This window comes from Melospiza melodia, chromosome 3 (genome assembly GCF_035770615.1).
Source record: "Melospiza melodia melodia isolate bMelMel2 chromosome 3, bMelMel2.pri, whole genome shotgun sequence".
In the NCBI taxonomy this organism is placed as follows: domain Eukaryota; kingdom Metazoa; phylum Chordata; class Aves; order Passeriformes; family Passerellidae; genus Melospiza; species Melospiza melodia.
The window spans coordinates 108,470,992-108,482,358 of NC_086196.1; the positions used below are offsets into that span (position 1 = coordinate 108,470,992).

The 11,367-nt window shown below is 44.0% G+C and overlaps 2 protein-coding genes across 6 annotated transcripts in view; one reads left to right on the forward strand and one right to left on the reverse strand.

Moving 5' to 3' along the window:
• ESF1 (ESF1 nucleolar pre-rRNA processing protein homolog) overlaps positions 1-2,516 on the reverse strand; it is a 31,021-nt gene extending 28,505 nt beyond the window's left edge. Inside the window, exon 1 of one of the 5 annotated variants that reach the window (XM_063152540.1) lies at positions 2,444-2,516. The gene's annotated coding sequence lies outside the window, so the exon portion shown is untranslated. Of the gene's footprint in view, positions 1-2,192; positions 2,206-2,287; positions 2,309-2,339; positions 2,404-2,443 lie in introns of those variants that run through there. The other 4 variants (XM_063152542.1, XM_063152541.1, XM_063152543.1 and 1 more) reach the window with 4 other exon arrangements.
• On the forward strand, positions 1,251-10,323 carry NDUFAF5 (NADH:ubiquinone oxidoreductase complex assembly factor 5). The gene is made up of 12 exons (XM_063153360.1): positions 1,251-1,606; positions 2,097-2,841; positions 4,055-4,095; positions 4,314-4,377; positions 5,029-5,076; positions 5,178-5,281; positions 6,076-6,115; positions 7,043-7,240; positions 8,259-8,319; positions 9,564-9,647; positions 9,986-10,068; positions 10,183-10,323. The coding sequence occupies exons 1-12, from the start codon at positions 1,251-1,253 to the stop codon at positions 10,267-10,269; spliced, it is 1,911 nt and encodes a 636-aa protein (XP_063009430.1). The 3' UTR covers positions 10,270-10,323.
• Positions 10,324-11,367: the final 1,044 nt, after the last annotated feature.

The window sequence follows — 11,367 nt, forward strand, 5'->3', positions numbered from 1 at the left end:
TGATCTCTCACCTCATCCTAAAGACCCTTCACAACACCACAACATGCCACCTGGTTGGAAGGGACCTCAAGGACTCCCTGGCCCAACATTTCCTGGCAAAAGCATTGAGTATACAAGATGGCCCAGCACCCTGTCCTGCCAAATCTTGCAAATGGGAATCTGTTGGTTTCTCTGGGTCTGGATTGAAGGCATTTGAGATGGTAGTTCGTGTTCAAACTCAGGTGTTTATTATTTGTTATCAGAAACACAGTCTCACAACCATGAGTTCATTAGCAAGGCACAAAATGGCAACAATCTCTTGTTGCAAGGTCTTTTAAAGCTAAACTATCCTATTAAGAAAGGACACCCAGATTATTTTCCCTTTTAACCCAATAACTGATCCCAAAGAGCTGCAATGGGGACTTTTCTGCCCAATTACAAAATGCCACCCAAACCCAAGAAGACGGAAGAAGAAAAAGCACAAAGGAGAAACTCAGGAAGACACCCTGTGGCTTCCATCCACAACATAGTAAAAATCCCCAAACCTAAATTTCTCACCAAGTGATCCACCTACACTGCTCTCTATAATCTATTTCACACCTTAGTGGGTTCCAGTCTACCTTGAAGTCAGGGAAACTTTCTCTATGAGTGAGGGTCAAAGTCAGTGCTCCCCTGAGAGCAAGGGCACCCCAGAGCAGACAGAGAAATATTCCCAGTGCCCTGGGTTTCCACAGGAATCCACTGCAGTAGGAGTCCTAGTAAAATATCTGTATAAGTGGCCTTGCCCCAATCCTAGTTGTTCTAAATGGGCTGCAGCTGTGATGGCCTTAATTGGGCAGCAGCTGTGGCTAGTGAAGATAACTGGGGTAAAAGGGGGTGGGTTGGCTGGTCAGGGAGAGCCTTGGAGGAGCCCTGATGAAGAAGCAGAAACAACACTGCTGGGAAGAGCTGTGTGTGAGAAAACCACCCAGAAGGTATGAGACTCTAGAAATATGATAACCACAATATGAAATACAACAATCCACCACTTCTCTGGGGAGATTTTTCCAGCGGTTGAATGTTCTCCTTCAGGAAAATTTTCCATCTAAATGGAATCTCTCCAGCAATAACCTGTACTTATTACCCCTTATCTTTTGCTTTTGACTTCTTAGAAAAACAGTCTTCAGCTTCTCTATAGCCACCTTTTAAACCCTGGAAGGTGAGGATGAGGTCTCCCCTGAGCCTTATTTCCTCAAGGTGGAACACACCCAGCTCTCTCTGCCTTTGCTCACATGGCAGCTTCCCAGTCCTTTGGCCATCCTCATGGCATTTCACTAGACCCTCTCCAGCCTGTCCATCTTCTCTGTACAGCAGGAACTGAAATTGAACACAGATGTGACCTGACAAGCTCGATTTGGCACAATGACTTCTTTATCCCTGCTGGTGATGTCTGGCTGATGGAACCTGTTGGCTTTGACACAGCAGCAGATTTAAACAAGCCACAAATAATCCTGTACCTACCACGGTCTCAGGCACAAATCTTGGCTTTGCCAGCTGCACCGGGAGCTCAGAAATCCCCTGTGCCCTGGGCTCTGTCCAAAGCTCCAGGAACAGCAGGTGAGGAAGGGAATTCTGCCCCTCTGCTCAGGTGAGAGCCCACCTAAAGTGCTGTATCCAAACCTGAGATCCCAACACAGGAAGGACATGGAGGTGTTGGAGCAAGTGCAGAGACCACCAAGATAACAGGAGTTCCTCTCCTATGAGAAAAGACTGAGAGAATTTAGCATAGTTCAGCCTGGAGAAGAGAAGGCTTCAGGACACCTAACTGTGGCCTTCCATCTGAAGAGAGCCTACAAGAAAGATGGAGAAAGCCTATTTACAAGGGGCTGGAGTAACAGAACAAAGGGGAATGGCTTCAACCCAATAGAAGGTAGGTTTAGATTAGACAGGAAAAAAAATTCTTCCCTGTGAGGGTGGCGAGGCAATGGCACAGGCTGCTCGGAGAAGCTGCGGATACCTTATCCCTGGAAGTGTTCAAGGCCACGGTGGATGGGACTCTGAGCAACCCGGCCTGGTGAAAGGCGCCCCAAGCCATGGGAGGGAATTTCGAACTATGTTTAAAATCCCTTTCAGCCCAGGCTATTCTATGATCCTACGATACACCTGCGGTGCGGACACATCCCCCGCCCCGTGACTCCTCACCAGACCTTCCACGAGATTAACCAAGCGCGCACCGCAGCTACAACCCGCCAGGACGCCTTCGGCCCCCACACCCGCTCCGTGCCCGATCCCAGCGACGCAGCCCCGGCTTCGCTCGTCTCACACCGACCGTGCCCGGCGCCGGCAGGGAGGAGCCCCGGGTCCGCTCCGCTCACACCCACCGTGCCCGGCGCCCGCAGGGAGGAGCCCCGGGTCCGCTCCGCTCACACCGACCGTGCCCGGCGCCGGCAGGGAGGAGCCCCGGGTCCGCTCCGCTCACACCCACCGTGCCCGGCGCCCGCAGGGAGGAGCCCCGATGCCGCCCCGCTCACACCGGCCGTGCCCGGCGCTGCTCGCACGCCGCCCTCACCGCACGGCCCCTTCCGGCGGCGCTACGGCGGCCGCGGCGGGACACACGGGGCTCCCCGGGCGCAGGCGCGGAGGGGCGCGGAGGCCGGGCCGATGCGGGGCCTGGCGCGGCCGGCGCTGCGGGCGCGATGGTGCCGCTCGCTCTGGGCGCTGCCGGCAAGGGCCGCCGCCAACGCCGCTTCTTCGCCTCCTCCTCCTCTCGCCGGAGCCTCGCCGGGCGCGTTGAACCCGTTCGACCGGCGGCTGAAGCGGAAGCAAAAGAACTGGGCGGCGCTGCAGGCCGAGCCCGCCAAGTGCGATTACCTGCGGGAGGAGGTGCGGGGCCGGGGTCACCCCGAGTGCTGGGGCCGGGTCTGGGCCCGCAGCTCAGGGACCATATTGAGAGGCTGGAGCGGGGCCAGAGGAGGGCAGCAGGGCTGGAGCACAGGGCCCTGAGAGAGCTGGGGTGTTCAGCCTGGAGAAAAGAAGAATCAGGGGTCACCTTATCAATCTCTGTAACTCCCTGGATGGAGCTTGTAGCCAGGTGGAGGTCGGTCTCTTTTCCTAGGCTGCCAGCGGCAGGATAAGAAGACATCGTCTTAAGCTTTCTCAGGGGGAGTTTCGGTTGAACTTAAGGAATTTCTTCACAGAAAACAGTGATCAGACATTGGAATGGGCTGCCTAGGGAGGTGGTGGTCCCTGGAGGTGTTTAAGGAAAGGCTGGACGTGGCACTCAGTACCGTGGTTTAGTTGATGTAATAGATGAGTAATGCGATGATTGACCCTCACAATTATTATTGTTATATTGGTATTATCGTATTTCTGGAGTCCCATACCTTCTGGGTGGTGTTCTCACAGCAGCCCTTCACAGCAGTGCTGCTCCTGCTTCATCAGGGCTCTCCCTGACCAGCCAACCCACCCCCTTTTATCCCAGTTATCTTCATTAGCCACAGCTGCTGCCCAATTAAGGACAGCACAGCTGCAGCCCATTTAGAACAATTAGGATTGGGCCAAAGCCACTTATACAATAGATAGATTTTACTGGGACTCCTACTATACACAATAACAGACAAACAGCATGCATAAAGGTTAAGAAAAGTTTTATAGGTTTATAGTTACGTTTGAACCCCTCACGTGGTTATCAAGAGACAGCTCGGGTTGGGACATCTGCTATTGCTGGCTTGTCACTATGGCGACACCTGAGCTCCAATCAGGATTTGAGGAAAAGATCTCCACCCCTGGGCAGCGAAGAAGGGTTTGGTGGACAGAACTTTAGGAGGGGTTAAAGGGTTAAAAGGCAAAACCCCCATTGTGTGGGTGAGTACATGGAGGTGAAAATCCCTTGCTCCCAGCGCTGTAACCCTTTTCTCTATTCAGTCTTCTGTTGTATTTTTGATAAGGTTGAATGAACCTTTCTAAATTATGAAAAGCAAGTAATCATTTCTCACAGCTGACAAGGTGCTGGTTACTAATAGATTGTACTTGGTGGTCTCAGAGGTCTTTTCCAGCCTCATTGATCCTGTGGTTCTGACCCCGCCTCTCCCCGCAGGTCGGCGGCAGGATCGCGGACCGGGTGTTTGACATCACCAGGTGAGCCCCGCCTCGTCCTCAGCCCTCCCCTCATCCCCAGGGGACGGGAGCCCTGGGGATATTGCTGGATGCTGAGCCCTTTCCCCGAGGTACCACTGAAGGATGCTTGGTGGGCTGAGTTCAATAAGGCCCTTAGAGATTAGCAGGTGAAACTTAATACAGTCTAAAAAGTATTTTAAGACTTGGTTCTGTTCTGTGTTGCTGATCTTATCTTTTAGAACATTTCCTCTGGCTTTGGATGTTGGCTCTGGAAGAGGTTACATAGCTCAGCACTTAACCAAGGTACTGTGTCTTCATACTTACAGGTGTTTAAAGGAAGTTCATATGTGTGCCTCCCTTTCAACTAGGGCTCTGTCACAACTTAAAACAATCGTCTGAGTCTTGATTTGGTAAATGTTCCCCTCTCCCCCACCCCTATACCTGTAGTTATAGCTCAAAGCTGAATGTTGCACAGGTTGTTCTTTATTGCTGCTGAAAACTGGACAAACGTGCGAGGGAAGTTACCTGTTATGATACAGTGAACTTTTAGTTTTGGGTAGGAATATGCCTGGTTTTTTGGTGACTCTTGGCCACAGTTAGTTGCTAAAGATTAGTGTCGTTGTGGAGGCTTTGAAGCCATTAACAGTTTACCATTCATGAACCACTTCGTAAGTTAAAGTGATTCCTTGGCTTCCTTAATCCATGGTTTATGTTTAACTAAACTTATGCCTAAAACTACAGAATGTGTTTTCTGTAACCACTTCTGCCTCAGCTGGTCTCCCTGGGAGCAGGTGCCACATTGGGTGGGAAAAGGGCCTTGTGTTTTATATAAAGCTTCTATCAAGAGTGGGACGGATTCTTTCTAATTTATTCATATAGGTGTGCCAAAAAATAACTCGTGTCCATTTACAAAATGATTCACATACTTAATAGGCTTTTAAATTTTTATTTCAGGAAACAGTTGAAAAACTTATTCAAGTTGATATTGCAGAGAATGCTTTAGTAAGTAGCTTATTGAATGCTAAAGTGCTTCAGTTCTGTAATACAGGGAAGCAAAAGAAGTGAGGTTTTAATGAGCTCTTTTTCTTCCAACCCAACATTAGAAAAATGCTATAGAATCTGAAATCCCAACGATCAAGGTTGTAGCTGATGAGGAATTCCTTCCTTTCAAAGAAGATACATTTGATCTTGTTGTCAGCAGCTTAAGGTATGTACTAATAATTTATTTATTTTGTTTGGTTAAGTTGTTAATAATGTTCTTTTCAGAGTAGCTTTAAGAAAATAAATCCAACGAAGTTTACTAGTCTGTTAAAAGGAATAAGAAAAGTACTTGCATAGTTAATATGAGCATGTATAGTAGGAGTCCTAGTAAAATCTATCTATTGTATAAGTGGCCTTGCCCCAATCCTAGTTGTTCTAAATGGGCTGCAGCTGTGCTGTCCTTAATTGGGCAGCAGCTGTGGCTAATGAAGATAACTGGGATAAAAGGGGGTGGGTTGGCTGGTCAGGGAGAGCCTTGGAGGAGCTCTGATGAAGAAGCAGGAGCAGCACTGCTGTGAAGAGCTGCTTGTGAGAAAACCATCCAGAAGGTATGGGACTCTAGAAATATGATAGCAAGAAGATAGGACAGCTGAGAGCTGTGGCAACCTGAGAGCTGGGACTCTAGAAATATAACAACAGCAAGCATGCACTAGAAAAAACTGCTGTCCTGGTGGTTCTTCCTGTTTTGTTTGTTTGATTTCCTTAAAACACTTGCAGCTTCTCTCTTTCCTGCTTTGTGGCAAACTAGTGTCCAGGGTTTGTGTTTTCTCACCTAAAAGAAGTGCTATGTAGCTAAACTTTTCTTCTTGTTTGGTATCAGTTTCAAGGCGTTTCAGCATGGTTGCACCTTCAGAAATCAGTTTGTGGCTTTGGCTCCTGAAACTTACTTAGCTAATTAGGTAGCATTGCCTAATTTTGATTTAATCTGAAATTGTAAAATGTACACTTCTCTTATTTCAGTTTGCATTGGGTGAATGACCTTCCTAAAGCTTTCAAAGAGGTAAGAATCTAGGTTAACACTTGCCATTACTTGCATTGACCAAGAAGACTTTTTGGTATTGGAATAAAGCAAATACTTGTTTAAGACAGAATTTTTTTTTTTTTTCACTAACTAAATTTTTTTTAGCTAACTAAATTTTTTAACTATTTTTTTTTTTACTATATTACATCTAAATTGCCAAGTTTGGAAGTAATATAATATAGAATCTGCCAAGCACTCAACTGCACAGAATCTCATGATTGTTGGCCAACAGTCCCAACACACACACACATTGATTCAGTTGGTCAGTGAATCAAAACACACCAGAATCCAATTACCAATTCCCTTCAGGTAAACAGTCTTCCACAATGCATTTCACTTGTGAACAGCACAGGAGCAATAAATTAGATAGGAATTGTTTTGATCATTCTCTGCTTCTCCCAGGTTCAGAGAATGTGAATCTCGTGACTGTCAGCTGACAGTCCTGACACAAAAACACACATATACACGCAGACACACACATGGATTCAATTGGTCAATGAATCAAAACACACCAGAATCCAATTACCAATTTCTTTCAGGTAAACAATCTTCCAGAATGCATTCCACTTGTGAATGACATAGGAGCAGCAAATGAGATAGGAATTGTTTTGACGATTCTTTGCCTCTCTCACTGCTTCTCCCAGGTTCAGAGCATGTGAATCTTGTGACTGTTGGCCAACAGTCCCAAAACACACACACAAAAAATGGATTCCATTGGTCAATTAATCAAAACACACCAGAATCCAATTGCCAATTCCCTTCAGGTCTTCTTCCATGATCCATTCCACTTGTGAACAATGCAGGAGCAGTAAATGCAGTAAGAATTGTTTTCATCACTCTTTGCTTCTCCCAGGCTCAGAGAATGTGATCTCCCAGCCATGCCCTGTGTGTGTTTGTGTGTTGCAGATCCACCAGGTGCTGAAGCCCGATGGAGTGTTCATTGGAGCCATGTTTGGGGGGGACACCCTGTACGAGCTGCGCTGCTCCCTGCAGCTGGCTGAGCTGGAGAGGGAAGGGGGCTTCTCTCCTCACGTGTCACCCTTCACTGCTGTTGCTGATCTGGGACATCTCCTCTCCAGGGCTGGCTTTAACACCCTCACTGTGGTAATTATAAGTAAGAGAGCCATCAGGGAGGACAATCCGGAACGTCAGAGGTGCTGGAGTATGAAAATCACTGTTTGCTAATGTAGTAATGACAAACTGCTTCCTTCTGGATGTGGTGCACCTCACTGAACAGGCTGCAGAAATAGCCTGGACTGCCACTGGTTTTGGCTATGTGGTAATTAATGGAACCAACTGTAGCGTACACTGAAGTGTATCTTTGGCTCGTAGCCCGGTAGAATTTGGATGGTTTTCTTGAAGAAATGTCAGAGAGTATTAGACCTGCTTGAAAAAATTATAGACACTTGCTCTTTCTTCTAAAAACAAGAAGAAAATAATGGCATTTAAATTAAAATTTGATTGCATTTGAGCTACTAAGCAAAACTTTTTAAAAATGTTGAAATAGTACATGCTTCCTAGAAATATATGATTTGAGCAGAAGAGGCAGATGAACAGAATTATAGAATGGTTTGGGTTAGAAATCATCCAGTTCCAACCCTCCTGCCATGGGCTGTCAGTCATATTTTCTAGAGAAATCCCTTTGCCCAGGATTCTTCTCCTGGGAAGCTGAGAAGCCTCAAAGAAAAAGGAAAACAATAATGATCTGATTTGCTTCCCCTGTGTTTTGCTGTGTTTAGAATGTGTTTGGACATTGTTTGCCAACAGGTGGTTGTTTCATTCGTTTCATGTGAATTATTTGACTTATTGACCAATCACAGTCAGGCTGTGTCGGGGCTCTGGAAAGAGACACAAGTTTTCTTTAGTATCTTTTAAGCCTTCTATAAGTATCCTTTCTGTATAGTTTAGTTTAATATTTTTTAATATAATATAGTATCATAAAATATAAATCATAAAATTAGCCTTCTGAGAACATAAAGTCAGATTCATCATTCCTTCCTTTGTCTGGGAACCCTGCAGGTACAATAATGGGCAGGGAATAGTTTGGGAGTACAGCAAGGCTGAAATAATGCTGTTGGTTTAGTTTGATGTGCTCTAAAATTGAGTTTCTCAATTCTTCCAGGATACTGATGAAATCCAAGTGAACTACCCAGGGTTATTTGAGGTTATGGAAGACTTACAAGGCAAGTATATTCTTTGTGGAAACATAGATGTTTTCTGTGTCAGTGCACCAGACACAGAACTATTTTACTGTGTGTTTCTTAACTCCAAATCATAGACTAACTAGTGTGGGTTGGAAAGAACCTTTAAAGGCCATCTAGTCCAACTCTCTGCAGTGAGCAGGGACATTTTGAACTAGATCAGGCTGCTCAGAGCTCCATCTGACCTGGTCTTGGATGTTTCCAGGTGTGGGTCATCCACCATTTCCCTTGGCAACCTGAGCCAGTGTTTCACCATCTTCATCACAAAGAATTTCTTTCTTAAAAAAATAAATCTTACTTTATATGCAGTAGGGGAAGCATTAAGGTTTTTTCCTGCTGTCTAGTGAGTCAGAAGATTATGCCTGTCAGGAGGTTGGTGTTGGGAAGCACAAGTCAAAGATTTGCTACTTCATGCTCTGCTGTGAATGTTCTGCTTCCCTGGAGTTCTGTTCTGCATGAGCCTGTTCAGTGTCAGGTGCAGAAAAGCCCTAAAAGAGAGACAGAAGTCCATATCCCACACACTGACTTTTCCTGTGAGCCTTTCTAATTAGCAGGGCAATCAGCAAACTGCTTTGGAATGAGAGTAAATACATCCTTAATTTGGAATATGCTGAGGAGCAGCCAACAATTGAGTAATGGTTTTGTTAATACTCTGATTGCATTTGCCATGGATTGTAAAGCAGTCATTCACATGCAGTCTGTTGTTACTGACAGCAGCTCAGGGCATTTCTTATCTGGATCCACTGCTGTATGGAGCCATTCCTTAATGGAAAGGCAACTTTTATGGGGCAGAAACATTCAGATGCATTAAATGATTAAAAATATTAGAATTGTGGTTACTTTACTTTGTTTTTTAAATTTCTTGGACTAGTAATTTTAATTATTATCTGTTAAAACAGTATAGTCGTGTCTGAATAAACCCTTTGTACTCATTCCTAAAATCAGTTATACTTAAAAACCTAAATGCTCCAAGACTCAGGCTGATGAAGGAATAATTTGAAATGATTCCTAGCAATGCAAACTGTAAATTGCAAAGCATAGGAATTAAAAATTTTGGATTCTTACACATAAGAAACTCATGTAATGATCTGTGGTATGTTCTCTCTTACAGTGAATAGCAGAGGAATCTGTACTTTGGTTTTATAAGAATGTGTCCTTAGTGCATGGCACTTAACTCATGGCATGTGCAATATCTTCTTTTCCTTAAAGCTAAAACATATTTTTAGGTATGGGGGAGAGTAATTGCTCTTGGAATAGAAAGCCTCTGCTGCACAGGGAGACAATGCTGGCAGCTGCTGCAATATACCAAGGTCAGTATTTGAGACTAATGAGTTCATCTAAAATGACTTTAAGAACATTTTTTGTCTTTTTTAATGACCTTTTTGTAAAAAAAACCCAAAAATCTAACCAAGCCCAAAGCAAAACCAAAAACCCCAAATACTTGAGAAAAAATGCCATTATCATAAGCTATTTTTAACCTTAATTATAATGCCAGGATTTGAACTGTATTGATGCACCAGTGTGAGATATTTTTATTGTCCCAAATCTTTCACCAGGAGTCATTATGATGAGTATGATGTTCTGAGAGCTGAGTGTTTCCTAGGGCTGACATCCTGTACCTTCTCTCTCTCCCTTCCTGCCCTAACAGAAATGTATGGGAACAGCAATGGCTCTGTACCTGCCACCTTTCAGATCTACTACATGATTGGCTGGAAATACCACGAGTCACAGGTAATGTGAAGCTCTTATTTTCTCTTTGAAGGTACTATATAAGTAAGTGATGTTTTAAAAGGTTTTTACACAATATTTTTGTTTAAAATTAGCCCTATATTTTTTTTCCCTTAGGCAAAACCAGCCCAGCGAGGTTCTGCAACAGTTTCATTTGGAGATCTGGCAAAAATAGAAGGACTTCTTAAAAGAGGAAAAAAATAATTGTTCTTCAGAAATAATAATGGTCTTGAAACTTCTGTAAAAGTTTTAATTGCAGACAGTCTTCACTTGTGCTTATTTAGTGATGACATCCTGAAATGATAATAAAGTATCCACTATAGAGCTTTTTGTACTGTGCCACAGCATTATCTGTGTGAAATGGTGTTAATTTTTTATTTCTAGGTAAATAGCTGAGCATTTTGCTTTCTCAAGTCTTTGAGAGGACTTTTCAACTCTCAACTTTTTATTAAATTTACTATTTTCAAACATAATGCCTCTTTTAGCCTTTCAGTATCACAGGCTGCTCCAGGTATGGTTTACATGTCTTGAATGCGTTTTTGAATTATTTCCCCAGGATAGTAGATCATAATAAATAATAGTGTATTGTAAAAGTGTATTTATGAGACATCCTATAAGAGAAACTATCAGCAAATACAAATATACTAATTATTATGGTTTTTATGTGTTGGAGAAGTATGGGTAAAAAGTTACTTTAAGAAATTTGAAGTAAGTGATACTTGATCTAAATGCTAGTTGAAAATGACATTTACACATCACTTTCCAGTTTTCTGTGTCAGAGGCAAAGAGCAAGAAGAGTAATTTTCTCTTTAGCTGTGCATGGAGCTATGACTTTTCCTGTCTTTAACTGCGTTGCCAGAAATTGATATTAATTGCAACTATGACCCATTAATATGAGAGATTTAGAAAAAATCCCTGCCCAGAGATTTTGTTCGATTGTAGCACTCATGGCGTTGGGGAGAAATGGAAAGGATGAAGTCTATACAACCAAATATGGAGTTCCACAAGTTTTATCCTAGTATCTGAGTGGTGTATCAATCCTGGTGGAGCTAAAGCCTTTTTATTTCCTAGGCTTTTTTAAGATTATCCACCAGGTGGAGTTTGACGCAACTTCTGTGTAGCACAAACCCAACATCCAGGTAGTGAGAACTCTTCCCATCTGCCAAGTCTTGGTTTGGGGGTTGATTTTATTGACCAAGCTTTGACTTTGAAGAAGAAATGGGCAGAGAAGGTACAAATCATGAGAAAGAGGGCAGCAATATTCTGTCCTGTCTTTGCTTGCAAGCCTAACCCCTAAGTATT

What these genes read in the sequence shown, in the direction of transcription:
- NDUFAF5 (XM_063153360.1), top strand. Translation starts at nt 1,251, where the DNA reads ATGGCAGCTTCCCAGTCCTTTGGCCATCCTCATGGCATTTCACTAGAC. An exon ending in CGGGTGTTTGACATCACCAG is followed by an intron (nt 4,096 to 4,313) that starts GTGAGCCCCGCC and finishes CTTATCTTTTAG; the next exon opens with AACATTTCCTCTGGCTTTGG. An exon ending in CTTGTTGTCAGCAGCTTAAG is followed by an intron (nt 5,282 to 6,075) that starts GTATGTACTAAT and finishes CTCTTATTTCAG; the next exon opens with TTTGCATTGGGTGAATGACC.